General features: G+C 43.8%; 1 protein-coding gene across 4 annotated transcripts in view; it reads left to right on the forward strand.

Annotated features, from left to right (window-relative positions):
- Positions 1–18,914, forward strand: part of SLC23A2 (solute carrier family 23 member 2) — a 140,075-nt gene that overhangs the window by 69,415 nt on the left and 51,746 nt on the right. For all 4 annotated transcript variants that reach the window (XM_012455395.3, XM_064382256.1, XM_064382257.1 and 1 more), the window contains one exon: positions 11,903–12,001. In XM_012455395.3, the coding sequence (XP_012310818.1) occupies positions 11,903–12,001 (99 nt within the window). The remainder of the gene's footprint in view (positions 1–11,902; positions 12,002–18,914) is intronic.

Raw genomic sequence — 18,914 nt, forward strand, 5'->3', positions numbered from 1 at the left:
TAGATCATGTGGTCAGAGTTGATATCAAATAGGGGGAACATAACAAAAGATCTTCTTCTTATTCCACAGGAATCTAGTTAGGCAAATTCTCATGTTTTAAAGCCAGCTAGGAAATGTCTAAAAGGGGTGAATACCCATGGCAAGAAATAGGAACCAAAAAAAAAAAAAGGCAAAAAAGTCCTGATGAATAACATTGGTCATACCCTAAGGACATTGGTCCCAAAGTACAGAAGGAAGCGCCACCAGTAAAAGGCTGTGTGTTTGCTCCACAGTTCTGGAACCAGCTGAATCTGGAAGCCCAGTTAACAGCCAGAACTTCCTGTTAGCACAGGCATGGCTGCGACACAGCCTGTCATTTCAGCACGTCATCATTCAGAGTCAGAAAAAGCATTTAAGCTTCCTTAAGCTTTTATTTCTTTTAACAACTTTTATGAGAGTATTTGGGTATCAAGAGTAGATTATTCTGTCTGGAGATATTAGCAGCTTGGACTGAGGAGTAGCGTTATATGGTTCAGTCTTAGCAGAGAATGGGAGAAATACTCCTGAGTGTTCATAAGAACCTACCACTTTTCATCCTCCTTGTGTGTTCTTCAGAACATGTAATGGGAAGCCCACAGCCTCATATTCCTGCGCCGATTTAATGTAGCTGGTGCACACACCTGGTGACCAGCTGCTTATAGCTCAGTGTTAGGGTTTGAATCCGGCACGGGTGCTGTGATGATGTCCATGCGAGACCCTTGCCCAGCTGTGTTGTAGAGTCGGAGGCCTTGCTGGTCAAATGAAGCTTCCCAGGGGAGATAACATGAAACTCCTAAAAAATGTCTAGGTATAGCAGGTCAAGAGGAGGGAGACTGTGGGCCTCTCAGCTGAGGGTGGGCATGGCTGTGTCCTGCTGTGGGTGCAAGCTTAGCACAGAGTACAGTGGAGGTGGAGATGAGCAGTGGGGATGCTGAGGAGAGATCATAGTAAAATTGCTCGTTTTGGGTAGGAAATTCCTGCAATGGGTGCTAGGGCAGGAAGAGTCTGGAGATAGGAAGGCAAGTTAGGGTGCTAGAGCAGTCCAGGTACGAGCTGATAGTGACCTGACCTGGAAGGCTCGGAGGAAAGGAATTCTTCCATTCAGCAGATGGTTATTGGACACCTGCTTCGTGTGAGGCTCTGAGAACACAGCTAACACAGCTGTGGAACAAGCCCAGCTCCTGCTGTCCTGGAATTGGCCTCCTAGTGATGGTAGGAGGAGAAAAACAGTAAAGAAACAAGCAAATACATCAATCTTGTGGCAGCTGGCCACTAATTCTGTGAAGAAAAATAAATCAGGGAGGGGGATAGTGAGAAATAGAATGGGAGGTCAGACAGTCATCATATAGGACCTGCAAGCTATTCATTATTTTATCCTTTCAAAAATAGGAACTGAATGCCACTCACAGGTCTGGACTCTACTAGAGAACAGCAGCGAATAGACAGACAACAATCCCTGAGCTTCCATCCTTTTTTTTTTTTTTTTTTTTTTAAGACAGAGTCTTGCTCTATTATCCAGGCTGAAGTGCAGTGGCATCATCATAGCTCACTGCAGACTTAACTTCCTGGGTTTAAGCCATCGTCCCAGCTCAGCCTCCTGAGTAGCTGGAATATAGGCACATGCCACTGTGCTCAGCTGATTTTTAATTGTTTTTTTTTTTTTTTGTAGAGATGGGATCTTACTGTGTTGCCCAGGCTGATCTCAAACTCCTGAGCTCAAGCAATCTTTCTGCCTCAGCCTCCCAAAGTGCGGGGATTACAGGCAGGAGCCACTTTGCCTGGCCACAGGGCTTCCATTCTGGTGTGGTAGACAGGCAATCCATAATAGAAATAAGTCAAATGTGTAGATGTTAGATATTGACAAATACTAGGGAAAAAAATAAGGGAGAGGTATGGATGCTGAAAATTCAGGTGGCCAGGAAAGGCTACACCAAGAAGTCAGCCTTTGAGTAAAATCCTGGAGGAGTTGTGGGAAGCCTGTGTGTGGGCCTCAAGGGCAAAGGCCTCTTGGCCAGGGAGGGCATTGACCAGAGATTCTGTAGGCCTTATAGTCCTGACCAGGATGTTGGCCTGAGTAAAACCTTTGGAGGCCTTTAAGCAGAGATATGACATGCTCTGCCTAGTGGGGAGTAGGCTGAGAGGAAAACCAGGAGGGCAGGCAGGAGCTGGTGGCCCTAGGACAGGCATGCTGACAGCAGCTGCAGCCTGGGTGCTTGCCCTGTGGAGGTGGGAGAAGCCACCAGGCCCTGGAGTAGACCTGGCCTCTGTGCTTTTGGGCTGGATGAGGATGGGAGCAAATCCCTTCCGAAAGAGAAACCCATTCCAGGCATTGAAAAATAAGTCAGCAGAAACCCTGACTCTGGAGGGAGAGTAGGGAGGAGCCACGGTGGAGGAAGTGTTGGCTGGAGGTGTGGCTGGAGGTGTGGCCAGGAGCTTTGAAAAGAAGGGGTAAGGTTCTGTCCTGAAAGAGACTCCTGGAAGGAGCTGCAAGAGGAAACCTGGGGCCGGTGGGGCTGTGACCTGATGGGTGTGCCTAGCAGGCAGGAGGTGAGTGGGACAGAGTGGCGGTGCTCAGAGCTGTGCGGTGCGAGGATGCCCTGCAGCAGGGGGAGGAGGGCAGCCACCAGGACCGAGGACCCATGCTCTTTCTCTCCTTTTCTGTGTCCCTTCCCCGCCCTTCCTCCTGTCCCTCTTTTAAGATAAGTGACCTCAGCAGAAGGATGTAGGGAGGTACAGTGAGGAAACCATTTAATGGCTGCTTCGTTTTTGTGAACCCCTGACTGTGTGATGACAGATTTGAATATGCCCATTTTCAGCAGTGAAAAGAAAGCAAAAAGGTTTTTTGGTGCAAATACTTTTCATTCTAAAAACCAAGCAAGGAAGCCCAGAACACGTGCTTGTTCTTGTGACTTTAGCACCAGGTGCTGTGAATTTCCTTTTTGTACATCCCTAAATAGAGAGTTTGAAGTACTTAGATCTTAAAATGAAAAGTCTTGGTTGGATGGTAATAATAGTTGTCTGGGAAAATGTTTTTTCTGTAAGAATAATAGATCCTGGGATTTACTATATGATTCCAAGAAGGGCCTGAGGATGAAGAGAGACTGTTTCCTGGAGTTGGCCCAGGGAATTGATTTAGTTCTCCTCTTTCTGTAAGATGAGGGTTTTCATATACTGCATAATGGCCATGATTTAGGGCAAGGGATGCTCTTAATAGCTTGAAGTGAAGCAACCAAGATGAGCAGCCTTTTCTGTTTTAAAATGTGTAAGTTAGGGGACAAAAGTGCTAGAAAAGGAATATGCCAATATATGCTTTGAACTGAAAACATCAAAACTGTGGAATGCAAATGAAGAGTTTTGTGCATGGTAAGATATTCTTTTCCTTATCCTCCCTCCTTCCTACTTCCCTCCCTTCAAGATGGGGTCTCACTATGTTGCCCAGGCTGGTCTCAAACTCCTGGGCTCAAGCAATCTTCCCACCTTGGCCTCCCAAAGTGCTGGGATTACAGGCATGAGCCACCACACTCAGCCCTAGATTTTTATCTTAAAAATTAATTTTTTTCCTTTGGTTTTGAGGTTTCAGATAGTCTATCATATTGTAATATACTTTTAATTTGAACAGAGTTGGGGTAGTTTTAAATGAAATGAGAGATGTTAGTATACAAAGTACACATCTAATAGTTGGGAAGCACACAATTTGGTATGAATGAAGATAGCAAGAGATTCTTGCTACCATCTCTCACTATAGCAGGCTTACAAAGTTGATCAGCATTTTGGCCATCTCTCTCTTTTTTTTTTTAAATTTATTTTTATTTATTTATTTTTTTAGAGATGGGATTTCACCACATTGGCCAGGCTGGTCTTGAACTCCTGACCTCAAGTAGTCCACCTTCCTCGGCCTCCCAAAGTGCTGGGATTCAAGGCGCAAGCCACTGCGCCTGGCGTTTTTTTTTTTTTTTTGAAGACAGTCTTGCTTTGTCACCCCCAGGCTGGAGTGCAGTGGCGTGATCTTGGCTCACTGCAGCCTCCACCTCCCAGGTTCAAGAAATTCTTGTGAAATAGCTGGGACTACAGGCGTGCACCACCATGCCCAGTTAATTTTTGTACTTTTTTGGTAGAGACGGGATTTCACCATGTGGGCCAGGCTGGTCTCAAACTCCTGACCTCAAGCGATCTACCTGCCTCGGCCTCCCAAAGTGCTGGTGACCCACCTCACCCAGACTCCCATCTCTTATTTTGTGTGAGGTTAGGTTTATGGAATCTTGGTCATGGAAAAGGCCTTTGAGGACCTCTTGTCTGTTCTGCTCTTGTTAAATGCTGCAATGGGAATGCATCAGAAGTAGCTGATAAAACTTCCTGCCTTGCCTACCCCATGTGATTCCACTGCCTTCATCCTGCTGCCTCTGCTTTCTGTGGGCCAGCATCAGTTCTTCCTGGGATCACCACGACAAACCCCCCTGTGATCTCCCTGCCCCACACAGCCTTGCTCTCTTCTGATTGCCGGCTGCTATTCCTGCCTGGGGCTTTTGCATCTCCAGGACTACTTCAGATTTCCTTCCTTCTAGGTAAACCCCCACTACTAAATTCCTAATCCCCATCCCCACTAACTTTTATTCACCTAAACTAGGTAGGCAGGCTGGTTAGGTGTTTTTGTTTTGTTTTTTTTTGAGACAATAGTCTTGCTCTGTTACCCAGGCTGGAGTGCAGTGGTGTGATTGTGGCTCACTGCAACCTCCAACTCCTGGGTTCAAGCGATTCTCCTGCCTCAGCCTCCTGAGTAGCTGGGATTACAGGCGTGTGCCACCATGCTTGGCTAATTTTTGCATTTTTAGAAGAGATGGGGTTTCACCATGTTGGCCAGGCTGGTCTAGAACTCTTGACCTCAAGTGATCCACCCATCTTGGCCTCCCAAAGTGCTGGAATTACAGGCGTGAGCCACTGCGCCCGCCCTCTCATTATAGTTTTTTCTTTCTTTCTTTTTTTTTTTTGAGATGGAGTTTCCCTCTGTCACCCAGGCTGGAATGCAGTGGTGACATCTTGGCTCACTACAACCCCTGCCTCCCGGGTTCAAGTGATTCTCCTGCCTCAGCTTCCCGAGTAGCTGGGACTACAGGCACATACCACCACACCCAGCTAATTTTTTGTATTTTTAGTAGAGACGGGTTTCACCATATTAGCCAGGATGGTCTCGATCTCATGACCTTGTGATCCACTTGCCTCAGCCTCCCAAAGTGCTGGGATTACAGATGTGAGCCACCATGCCCAGCCCTCATCATAGTTTTAATATACCTTTTTATGAGTAAAGTTGAGCATCTTTTCACTGTTCAGGAACTATGTTTATTTCCTTAGTTATTTTCCTATTGGGATGTTAGCCTTTTTCTTACTGAGTTTGTGTCCCTTCCCTGTTCTTTACATTTTAGAGACATGCGTTTGTTTTCTGTAATGTGTTAGCATCTGGAAAGAATGGGAGAGGATGGCCCCACTTTGGGTGGGGTGCTGTAAGGTGCCGCGTGGCCTCAGGATCTGTTCTTGAATCCATCTGGGGACAGGATCCCCAGAACATCTCTTAGAAACCTCACATAGAAGGGAAGATGTTTGAAGTGCCCAGCCCAGTGCCGGGCATGAATATGTGCCAGGCAGACAGTACAGTCGCTACCACTACCTGCCTGGGGTGTGGGAGGAGCACGCACTGCAGACTGTTTCAGTGTGGGCCATGGCAGACACATCACCCACCCCAGCTCTGCTGTGGGCTGGCACGGGGAGAGATGAGGCTCCTTTTGGCTCCTCTGGTCCCCCCGCTGGGGGAAGGTGAGATGCAGCTAGAACCCCCAGGGTGCTTCTGGCTGCCACAGCCTTAGCCTTTTGGAGAAGGTGGCCATAAGAAGACCAGACTAGGCTGGGTGAGTGGTGGAGGCCTAGCCACCCAGCAGCGTCACCTGCACTGGGGAGTTACAGGAGCCATCCTGTTGGAAGAGGCAGTGAAAGCAAAATTAGAGGCTTTCCTGCATCAGCCAGATTCAAGGTCGCTAGTGTCATGTTAGCTCTATCCCTGCTGCATCTTTTGGGGTGATGTAATCTAAGATTGACAAGCTTTGGGTGTTTAGAATATGTTGTACTCACTTGTACTTATTTTTCATAGTGGTTAATTTTGAAATTTCTAATAATATTGAAGGTAGGTGGGAAGTTTTCATGTTCATAGTAAAGGGGCTTGGAGTAAGGCTGGGAAACACTAATCTACTTTATTCTATACTCAAAACACATTTTAATTGTGGAATAGATTTGGCTATGAGAGGAAATAACCGTATGCTTATGTGTTGAGGAGGGGCATTCATAACAGTGTGTGTTACCTTCCTGTTAAAAGAACCGAAAGCAGAAATTGAGGGAACTTTATTACTACTCTGAAAGTGATTGGTTTAGTATAAATTGGTTCTCTTAGCAGTCAGATACAGTTCTGAATATTCACATTGGAGGTGTGGGGTTTCCCGGGTGCCAGTGCCCTCCGCTTGACAGGTGTCAGTAAGCAGCACATGCACTGTCACTTCTGCTTGAGAAATGTGGACATGCACAGCTGCCAGTTTCACCTGGCACTGCTGTGATACTGACCCCGAGGCAATGACTTCTGTCACTCCTGCTTCCTACACCTCTGACCATCTCAGGAGAACTGTTTAGAAATAAATACTTTATCTTTGGCTAGAAAAAAAAATAGAGGAAAAAAAAAAAGAAAATACTTTAGTACCATTGTCTTAGCTTAGTAGAAATAAAACACAAGCAAAAAAGACATTGTATTTATTGAGCAATGGACACATTTCCACACTCAAAGTCATACACTAAAGTATACATTTTGTGAATCCTTTGGATATACGAATATACAGAATGTGTGTCCTGCTAGCAGCCAGTATACACTTTGAGTGTATGACTTTGAGTGTGGAAATGTATCCATTGCTCAATAAATACGATGCCAATGCAATGGCATATTGGAGACAAAATCATCTGGTTAGGCCGAGAAAACCTGCTTTTATAGTGGATTGAGTGATTGTACAATATTAGTTTAGGAGACAAAACTTCAGGCCACAAGTTTAGTTTCAGACAGTTTTGGAGAAGAAAGGGCATTTTGTTCCCAAAAAGAATATAATAATCTGCCAATATTTTCATAAAATCATGATCAATTTCCTGAGGTGAAAGATGCCAAGATTCTTCTATGCCATCTATTAGTTACCCAAAAGAAAACCAGACTTTATTAAGTTTAGAAAGCTTCCCAAGACATGTTTTATTCCCCAGTTAAAATAATATTTAAAAGTTCCAAAATGTGGAGCTTTGATATTATCATCAACATTGTAATAATTTTCCCATAAAAAAAAAACTGTCCTCAAGAACTGATTTTTACCAGTTGATTTTTAAAATTAAATTTTGCCTTAAAAATAGACCATTAGAGTATTAATAAGCCAAAGGAAAAAGTATTAGTAAAATAGACTAGTACTTCAATAGAACTCTTCATCTGTAAGAACCATTTAGGCAGCTCCTTGCATAGTCAATACATCCGAGACGAGCCAGTCAGACAAGCCAATCAGACAAGAGTGTTGGTGTCCCCATCTTCTTACGGGCTTCCTTAGGGGATGGGGGTGGGGTAGCATGGAGAGGAGCAGTAGGTCAGCTACATCTCAGCTGTGCAATAGGAGGGTGGCAGGGGGAAGCTGGGCTCTGAGGTCCTCAGGGACAGCTGGACCTGTGCAAATCATAGGTTATCTATGTCAGTAGTATTTACAGGTAAATAAACTCCTGGACTAGCCTGGCAAAGTAAAGCTTCCTTTTTGGGATAATTTCTTTGGGTCAGACACATTTTGAATTGGCTTACAAACACTCCACCCCTCCTTCCACCAGTTTCTTTGGGACTGGCACCTCTGTCCACCCAGCTTCCCAGCTGAGAAACCCAGACAGCAGCCTGGACACTTTACCCCCGTGCCCCTTGCTGTGCTGTGATGGTGTCTCCCCTGTACTCAATGCAGAGCTCCCATCGAGACAGTCTTCAGGGGGCATTAAGTCCACATCTTTGTTCTCTCCTGAAGCCGTCTTTCCCAGAGCACTGTTAACACTTTAGCCCAGCCGCTGTCTTCTCGTGTGCCAAGGAGTCATTCCTTTACCCCAGCAATCCACGCTCCTGCTGCACCCAGAGTGGCTGTTCAGTGCAAGCATCTGATTGTGGCACTCCTGTTCTTGGCATTTCTCTATGGCTACTTACTGTCTCCTGTGTAACGGCAGAATTCCCTGGCGTGGGGGGGCACTCACTCTAGACTAAGCTCCTGCAGGGAGGCAGGACTGCATTCTCATTGCCTGGGTTACAACGACAGTTTGTTGAATGAATGAATATGTGAACTTTTTTCCTAGGTTTAGGAATATCTGCGTTTTGTAATACAGATGTTCCTTGACTTGTGACAGGGTTATATCCTCAAAATGCATTTAATACACATAACCTACTGGCAATCCGTAGCGTACCCTAGCCTACCTCAAATGTGCTCAGAACCCTTACAGTAACGTGTTAGGCAAAAGCATCTAACACAAAGCCTATTTTATGGTAAAGTGCATATCTCATGCAGTTTCTTGAATACTGAAGTGAAAAGCAGAGGAGTTGTATTGGGTACTTGACAGTTTCTACTGATCATGTATCACTTTTGCACCACTGTAAAGTCAAAAAATCCTGAGTCTAACCATTGTAAGTTGGGGATCATCTGTACTTATTTGTGTGTGTATAGTGTGTGGGATGTGTCAGGGGAGCAGTAGAAATTGTTAACTCTTTCTAAAATCTAGCCTCTTCAGTGCCATGTATACAGATGATTTTTTCTTTTTAATGTATAGAGGTGAAGTTTGCATAACATAAAATTTAAGTGAACTCAGCTGGCACAGTGGCTCATGCTTGTAATCCCAGCACTTTGGGAGGCCATGGTCGGCGGCTCACAAGGTCAGGAGATCGAGACCATCCTGGCTAACATGGTGAAACCCTCTCTACTAGAAATACAAAAAATTAGCTGGACGTGGTGGTGGGTGCCGGTAGTCCCAGCTACTCGGGAGGCTGAGGCAGGAGAATCACTTGAACCTGGGAGGCTCACTTGCAGTGAGCCAAGATCGCGCCACTGCACTCCATCCAGCTTGGGCGACAGAGCAAAACTCTGTCTCAAAAAAATTAAAGTGAACAATTCAGTGATATTTTAACATACTCGCAGTGTTGTACAACCTAGTCCATTTGGATCCAAAACATTTTCATCTTCTGCAAAGGAAACCCCACACTGGTAAAGTTGCTGTTCCTGCAGCAACCCGAGATAAATGCAGGTGAAGGTTAGTTTAGCTGGCATCGGACTTTCAATCAGATCTGGGCTTTTCTGATGATTTAGTAACTAATCCGTGTTTTAAGGGAGTTCATCCTGAGAGCGTGTTGCTCTTGGCTTCTCAGTGGGTTGAGTACTGCTGCGTTATGGCTCGGAGCACAGTTCTCTCTGTAAATTAAGAGTTTCATCTCGTGGACTTGATCTTGGCCAAGAATGTGTATCCTGCTAGCGGCCAGTTTTTATAGGCAAACGCACTCCACAATCTCAGTTGGCTTGTGTAAAAAGCTATAACATGTTTGAGAAATAATTTTAAAAGCAGGTCTTTATTTGGAGTAATGTAATAGAATTATGCTCTGTAGGAGTATGAACTAATTAACTGAGATCTCTTGCATACTTTTATTTTTTATTTTTTGAGGTGGAGTCTTCCTCTGTTGACCAGGCTGAAGTGCAATGGCACAATCTCAGCTCACTGCAGCCTCCACCTTCTGGGTTCAAGCAATTCTCCTGCCTCAGCCTCCCAAGTAGTTGGGATTACAGGTGCCCGTGCCCATCACCATGCCCAGCTAATTTTTATATTTTTAGTAGAGACGGGGTTTTGCCACATTGGCCAGGCCGGTCTTGAACTCCTGACCTCAAGTGATCCACCCATCTTGGCCTCCCAAAGTGCTGGGATTACAGGTGTGAGCCACCGTGCCTGGTGCTTTATTATTTTTAATGGCTGAATATTCTCCTCTAAATGAGTGTATAATACTGTAACTGTGTCTTTTTGATGAACATTTATGTTGTCACCAAGTATTCAGGATTTCATACATTGCGGCAGTGATCAACCTTCAGCGTACATATTACCCGCATGGGTATTTCTGGAGGATAAGCTTCTATGAGTATAATTGCTGGATCCACAGAAATGCCAGTTTTAAATCCCATTACCAGATTTCCCTCCATGAAGGCCATTCCACCAAGAATATGTTCTTTCTAAGAACACAGGAGAGTAACTGTGCCCCATACCCTGGTCAACACCAGATTCAATTTTTTAAGTTTCATCTAAATTTGTTTTTTAAAAAATAAAATTTTAATCATTACTTCCATAATTTAAAATGATATGAAACAGCTTTTCATGCATTTTATTTTATATATATGTTTTTCTTATATATATATAAATATATATTCATTAATATGTATCATTAATAATATATCAATATATTATATCATTAATATATCATTAATAATATATGAATGATTAATATATCATTAATCATATATGAATGATATATTCCTAGCCCTTGCCCATTTCCTTTGGATCTTTTTTCTTTAGACCTCTCAGGGATGAATTAGATTGTTTGGTTTTATGATTGGCTTGAGGTGTTCTTTATGAATATTGATACTGACCATTTTTATATCTGCTGCACTGTATTTTCTCCTAGACCATCACTTGTCTTCTGCTTGCTTTTGGTGTATTTCACAATGCCAGAATTTGAACTTTTTATATACTTCTTTAATCTGTATTTTTTAAATGTAGTTGCACCATTAACCATATGTACAGTTACTTTAATATTTATTACATATGCATTTTCCTTGATGTTACTCTGTGTAAAAATCTTTTCCCTTGTAGTATTCTTGGTGTCAGTGGCCTATAACTAGTTATTTGGGCCAGGCATGGTGGCTTATGCCTGTAATCCCAGCACTTTGGGAGGCTGAGGTGGGTGGATCACTTGAGGTCAGGAGTTCGAGACCGGCCTGGCCAATGTGGCAAAACCCCATCTCTACTAAAAATATAAAAATTAGCTGGGAGTGGTGATGGGCACCTGTAATCCCAACTGTTTGGGAGGCTGCGGCAGGAGAATCTCTTGAACCCGGGAGGCGGAGGTTACATTGAGCTGAGATCATGCCATTGCACTCTAGCCTGGGTGACAGAGCAAGACACCATATTAAAAAAAAAAAAAAAAACTAGTTATTTGTTACTATAAACAGTAATTACTTTCTTTGGGTTAAAGCTTTTGTTTTCAGTATTTTTCTCCAGGATAGATTCCTAGAAGTGGAACCATTTGGCTAAAAAGTAAAAATATTTTATGGCTCTTGCTACCGGCTAGCAGAACCCAGGATGATGATGTATAGCCCCTTACAGAGGGGTGCTCTCCAGTGGACTGGTTTACTTAGGTTGAACAGCAGAGCTTGAGTTCTTCCAGCTAGAACATTTCACCTTCTGGGCGCAGGAAGTCGCCCTCAAGTGGTTATATGGGCAGGGATCTTAACCGAGGCAGCTCAGGGCACTCTCACCTATTCAGCCAGGGCCTGGTCACACAAGTAAGGCAGTGTGGGCCTCTGAGCCAAACTTCCCTTGGTCTGGAGGATGTGGGGGTCCCCCTGCTGAGTTTGCTCTGGAATTTTATTTCTGTTCTCCCTGGCTGAGCCTCTTGCCCAGGCAGCCTCCCCATATGGGACTTGGAGTATGTTTCTCCATCAAAACCATGCCTGGTCATGCACTCACCAGGAGAATTACAAAAGGCTTTTGGGGGGGTAGGGGGGAAATGTGGTTTGCACTGAAATAGCCTCTAAGTAAAGTGTCTCTGCAGGTGGTGATAAATGGAGGCGCCACCTCCAGTGGTGAGCAGGACAACGAGGACACCGAGCTTATGGCGATCTACACTACGGAAAATGGGATTGCAGAAAAGGTACCCCTTCACCCTGTACCCCATCCCTACCTCCATCACCTCCCACAAGTGCTGCCCCAGATCTGGATCCTGTGCAGGCACCTGCGTGACCTTCCTCTACGTCTTGATCTCTGACCCCCAAGGGGTGTGTTCTCTTTATAAGGGAGATAGGAGGAGCCATAGGGAATAGATGTTACTAGTTTTTAATTGTTTTGATGGCATTTAAGGTGAGAACCATAGAGGAGTCATCATCTAGATAGGTTAAAAGGCCTCAGCCAAGATGCCAGAGGGAAGTGATTAAGAACTTGGGGTCTGGCATCAGGTCTGGGTACAAATATGAGTCAGACTGAGGAAATTATAGAAGTTCTCTGGGGCTCAGTTCCTCATCTCTAAAATGGGAATAAAAATATCAACATCCATCTTATGGTCGTTGTGAAGATTGAATGAAATAATATGTATGTGAAGCTATTAGCATCGTGCCTGTCACATATACATGTGCAGTAAATAAGAGAATAAGAGAAATCAGCAAGTAGTTTATGCAGCCTATGAGAATGCTTTTGAGCTTTGACCAAAGCAATGGAAATAGTACGCTAAAGTGAGGAGAATCATGTTTGTGGGTTTTGTTTTTGTTTATTTTTGTTTTGCTTTGTGCCTCATTCCATCTCCTTAAATGGTCAGACTATGTGACCGTAGAGGTCAGGAAAGAGTTGCTCACAGTGGCTCCAATCTGGGTGCAGTGGCTCACACCTTTAATCCCAACACTTTGGGAGGCAGAGGCAGGAAGATTGCTTGAGGCCAGGAGTTTGAGACCAGCCTGGGCAACATAGTGAGATCCCATCTCCACAAAAAAATGAAATAATTATCCAGGTGTGGTGGTGTATGCCTATAGTAGCAGCTACTCAGGAGGCAGGTGGATTGCTTGAGCCCAAGAGTTTGAGGCTACAGTGGGCTATGATCATGCCACTGCACTGTAGCCGGGGAGACAGAGTAAGACTCTGTCTCTAAAAAATAAAATAAATAAATACATAACTAAAAATAAAGTGGGTACAGATATCCTGGTTTCTTTTTTTCCTTGTATCTACCATGGTGCCTAACACATGAGAAGTTAGATAATCTGATATTTCCAAATTGTATCGCCGCTCCAAGACTTTCATTTGAGTTTTACCTGATAGATTTTAAATACAGGTTTTATTTTTACTGTGAAAATTTACTAAATTTCAACTTACATAATGAGAAACTGAACAATTTGTGTAATGAGAAATTCTATTCTGGAACCACTGTATTGCACTGTAGACAGTGTATACTATGTATTCTAATAATAGACCACTCAGAAGTTCACACATACAAATAGAGTGCCTGACTTGGGTATTAGCCTGGTGAGTTCACAGTATGATCACTGAAGTGATTGAGAACAAGTAACTTGTATTGAAATTCTGGAATAACCAAATTTTTATGCCTTTTTAAACAAAATTCCAGTTTGGGAAACGGAAATTTCATTTTTGCCTCTCAATCAATATTGTTAATTATTTTCCTGTTGCTTGGAGCTATTATAAATTTTATGGAGGTTAATTAAAGTAGATTCATGCAGAGATATTGAAATTCTAGAAGTGCGGGGTTCCAAGCTGCTCCTCAGAGGTTAGTGCAGTGGTGTTTGGCATGTGGATTGCTGCCTGCAGTCTGCAGTGAGGCATGCCCCACTCGCCAGGCCGCAGCTTTCACACGGCCCATCTTGTAGTAAAGTGCTTCTTCACAGACTTGTTGGGGCCACATATAATCCTGTATGACATGATTCCAGGCTGTCCTGTCTTTAGACTTCCTCTTTCTCTGTCTGGAGACCATCTTTAGAAATAAATAATAAGGAGCATTAACACCTTGGGACTTAGCTTTACCTTTTGCTGACGGGAAGGATCTAGTTGTAGGAAAAAATGTCTCTAGCACATTTATGCTAGATGTGTATTTTCCTGTTTGAGTGAACATTTTTTCATTGTCTAAACATTGATACATTTGCATTTCCTTGAATACCAATGAAATGGGGTATCTACATATTTTCCTCGCCATTTTTCTTACTTTATGAAATGAGGAGGACAGGGAGAAGAGCTGCCACATTAAATAGTGCTAGTTGGGCTGGGTGTGGGCTCATGCCTGCAATCACAGCATTTTGGAAGGCTGAGATGGGCGGATCACTTGAGGTCAGGAGTTCAAGACCAGCCTGGCCAACACGGTGAAACCCTGTCTCTACTAAAACTACAAAAATTAGCCGGGAGTGGTATCGCATGCCTGTCGTTGCAGTTACTCGGGAGGCTGATGCAGGAGAATTGCTTGAATCTAGGAGGTGGAGGTTGTAGTGAGCTAAAATGGCACCACTGCCCTCCAACCTGTGTGACAGAATGAGACTCTGTCTCAAAAAAATAAAATAAAGTGTTAGTCCTTAGGCCAGACCCTCAGTTGGCTGCCCTTTTTTTTTTTTTTGAGGCAGTGTTTCACTATGTTACCCAGGCTAGAGTGTAGTGGCCCAATTTTGACTCACTCCAATCTCTGCCTTCCTGGTTCAAGCAATTCTCCTACCTCAGTCTCCTGAGTAGCTGGGACCACAGGCACACGCCACAATGTCTGGCTAATTTTCTTGTGTTTTTAGTAGAGAAGGAGTTTCTCCATGTTGGCCAGGCCGGCTTCAAACTCCCAACCTCAGGTGATCCGCCCACCTTGGCCTCTCAAAGTGCTGGGATTACGGGCATGAACCACCGTGCCCCGCCAAAAGGCTCTCAGGAAGCAGGGATTGCCACAGTGTGAGCGGAGTGGCATGTAACATGGTTATTAACAAGCCTCCGCTCGATGTGCTGCCCTGTGTGCCGCTGGGCCTTTTGCTGCCTGTTGTTTCAAATGCATAGTTGCAATTTTCATATTAAATACAAGATAAAATAAACTTGTCTTCAGAACTTTGAGATCTACTTTTTTTTGAGTTAGAGACCTTTTCTGACTTGGGCCAGGTGGGTGGCTCACGCCTGTAATGCCAGCACTTTGGGAGGCCAAGGTGAGCAGATTGCCTGAGCTCAGGAGTTCGAGACGAGCTTAGGCAACATGGTGAAACCCTGTCTCTACTAAAAAGACACACACACACACACACACACACACACACACAAAATTAGCTGGGCTTGATGGCACACGCCTATGATCCTGGCTACTTGGGAGGCTGAGGCAAGAGAATCACTTGAATCCAGGAAGTAGAGGTTGCAGTGAGCCAAGATGGTGCCACTCTACTCCAGCCTGGGTGACAGAGTGAGACTGTCTCAAAACAAAACATAAAAGACCTTTTCTGACTTTTGATCCTTAGGGGTTCTTTTTAAGCCATCTTTTGTTAAAGGACTAGCTGTTCTTTAAAAAAAAAAATGGCATTCACTTTAACATGCTTGTCTAATTGTAAATAGTCCAAAAAATATAACAAGAAAGTTGAAAATGTTCCCCCTCCATTCTTTGTATATTCTGTGTAACCAGCAGCTGGCAATCTGATGCACAGTAATCACCCTAAAGCTGAGATTTAAAATCTGCAGTGTTCCAATACCTGAAACTTTTTGAGTACCGACACGATGCTCAAAGGAAATCCTTGCTCATTGGAGCATTTTGGATTTGGGTTTTGGGATTGGGATGCTCAACCAGTAAGTATTCCAAAATCCCAAAAAATCTGAAATCCAAAACATTTTGTGTTCCAAGCATTTTCAGATAAGGGATATTCAACCTGTTTGTATATTCCATATCACTTTCCATATAGGTACACATACATAGATGCCCCAGATGTTAACATTTTACTGTATTTTCTTAATCATTCTTGTAGGCATATTATTATTTCTGAGCTGTTCGAATCTTACAGACATAATGCCCCTTTATCCCTGAATACTGCATGTGTATTTCCTTAAAAGAAGGACATTCTCTTATGTAACTTCAGTACATTTTTATTTTATTTTTTGAGACAGTCTTGCTCTGTCATCCAGGCTGGAATGCAGTGGCGCAATCTCAGCTCACTGCAAACCGTGTCCCCCGGGTTCAAGCAATTCTCATACCTCAGCCTTAGCCTCCTGAATAGCTGGGATCACAGGCGTGCACCACCACGCCCGACTAATTTTTCTATCTTTGGTAGAGACGGGGTTTTGCCATGTTGGCCAGGCTGGCCTGGAACTTCTGGCTTCAAGTAATCTGCTCGCTTTGGCCTCCCAAAGTGCTGGGATCACAGGCATGAGCCACCAGGATATGAGGCAATGAAAGATAGGATTGTGAGGTCTTTGTGTGTGATGAAGTTTATCTAATTGTAGGCCTGCCCTAGAATGACCAGGTGGAAAGCTGTCTTGCCTCTGTGGGATCTATAGATGTCACTGTCTTGCCTTTGGGCTGATCAGCTTTCTCTAGAAAGGAATCGTGTGGTCTCCTGTGGGTATAAGTCTGGCTTCTGTGACCTGGTTTTTGGCATTCTGGAAGAAGATGAGTATCCTGCTGTTGATCTTTTCCTTGATCACTGTGTGGTATTCCTCAGCCTGAGGGCTTTCCAGTTTATATTCTTTAAGCCATACATTTTTGTGTCTTGAAGGAGGAGGATAGCAGTAGTTAACACACCGTCTGACCAGTTTGCGGAGTTAAGATGTGTCCTCTCCCCATTGCTACGCTGTTTAGTGCATCCAAGCATAGCACTCCCTGGGGTCCTGCTGGTGAGCCAGCCCACCTCTTCACAGCATCCTTCTATGAGCACCCAGCTTGTGCATTCCTTCCCTCTCCTACATTGGTCACAAATCAGCCAAACACATTCCATATTAAAAAAAATGTTAATCTCATTTTCTTCTCCTCTTTGCTTTGTCCTTGTAGATTTGTATTGTATTTATTCCTTCTGCATTTTTAGGACTTGGAATAAATGACACATATGGTCAATCTACCATGTTTAACTAGAACTCAAAAGTTGGCTTATTGAAAAGAATAAGGAAATTGATTTTTTGGGGTTGTTTTTTGGTTTTGTTTTTTTGTTTTTGAGACAAAGTCTCACTTTGTTGCCCAGGCTGGAGTGCAGTGGTGAGATCTTGGCTTACTGCAGCCCCATCTCCTGAGTTCAAGTGATTCTCCTGCCTCAGCCTCCGGAGTAGCTGGGGCTACAGGCGTATGCCACTACGTGCAGCTAATTTTTGTATTTTTAGCAGAGATGGGGTTGTGGGGTTTCGCCATGTTGGCCAGGCTGACCTCAAGTGATTGGCCTGCCTCAGCCTCCCCAAGTGCTTGGGATTACAGACGTGAGCCACCATCCTGTTTTGTTTTTTTTTTTTGAGACAAGATCTCTGTTGCCTAGGCTAGAGTACAGTGGCATGATGACAGCTCACTGCAGCCTCAACCTCTCAGGCTCAAGTGATGATCTCACCTCAGACTCCTGAGTAGCTGACCACACGTATATGCCACCACACCCAGCTAAATTTTGTTTGTTTGTTTTTTGGGACAGGGTCTCGATCTGTTGCCCAGGCTTGTCTCAAACTTCTTAGCTCAAGCAGTCTACCCAATCTTTGGTGGCCCTGATTAAGAAAAAAATTAGAAAGTACAAATATGCATTAGTATAGTAAAAGGAGAAGAAATGTACAAGAGTATATTACATACTACTTTATGATAATCAGTTTGAAATGCTACAACAGGGGTTGGCAAGCCAAATTTGGTTTAATACCTGTTCTTGTCAGTAGAGTTTTGCTGGGACACAGCCACATTTCTTTGTTTGCATACGTATCGCCCAAGGCTGCATTCGTGCTACAGTGACAGGACCATGTGGCTCCCAAAGCTTGAAGTATTTACCACACAGCTCTTTATAAAAAATATGGGCTGACTCTGCTCTAGAGGAAATGATTTCCTAGAAAAAGAGACTACAATAGACTCCAGATTTGCTAGACTAGATAAATAACTGCAGAGGAGATAGCAAAGGTTATTAAAAATGTTAAGAAAGTTCCAGGCAGAGAACAACATTCTGAGTTCACTCTGTTCTTTGGAGCATGGGTAATTTTTTTTTTCTTTAGCTTATTAAAAAAAAAAAGAATATATTATTTCAGACCTTGCAATAAGATGGCAAGTCTTTTTAAAGTGACATAATTATTCATGTAGTCATCTTTTACAGAAACCTTGTTAGAGGTTTTTGTTTTTGCAATATTTAAAATAGCTCATGGTGATCACTGAGTGTGACACCACAGCGCTCAGAGTGCACAAGGGCCAGACCTGTCCTTCTGTCATCAGGCGGGGCTGCACAGCGTCTGCCTCACAGCGTCGTCTGATCCCCTTGACCATAGCCCCCTCCTCTGTCGTTTTCATATAGCTGTGGAGCTTTACACTAGTTTTGTTTCTGAGTTGTGGGGTTATCCTCATTACTAACAAAAGTTTGTGTGTGTGCATGTGCATACATGTGCCTGTGTGTACATCTTAACCTCTGCCTGGAAAAGGACAGATGCAAAAAGTCTTGTCTTTTTTTTTTTTTTTTAATTTTGTGATGGAGTCTTGCTCTGTGGCCCAGGCCAGAGAGCAGTGGTGCGATCTCGGCTCACTACAACCTCCACCTCCTGGGTTCAAGCAATTCTCCTGCCTCAGCCTCCAGAATAGCTGAGATTATAGGCACCCACCACCCATGCCCAGCTAATTTTATTTTTAGTAGAGACAGGGTTTCAGCATATTGGCCAGGCTAGTCTTGAACTCCTGACCTCAGATGATCTACCTGCCTCGGCCTCCCAAAGTGCTGAGGTTACAGATGTGAGCAAACATGCCTGGCCAAAAAGTCTTTTCATCTGCCTTGTAATTAAAACTAGTGGTTTTGGAATTGTTAGAGAAAAGTTGCTTATATTATTGTGTAACAGGTTGTACTAGTCTATGCTAGCGTTATGTATTCTGTCTTCAGACATTTCTCTTTGTGATGAAATACTTTGTCCATGTTACCTTG

This window comes from Aotus nancymaae, unplaced genomic scaffold (genome assembly GCF_030222135.1).
Source record: "Aotus nancymaae isolate 86718 unplaced genomic scaffold, 86718_ANA_hifiasm-v0.15.2.pri h1tg000029l, whole genome shotgun sequence".
Taxonomy (NCBI): Eukaryota; Metazoa; Chordata; class Mammalia; order Primates; family Aotidae; genus Aotus; species Aotus nancymaae.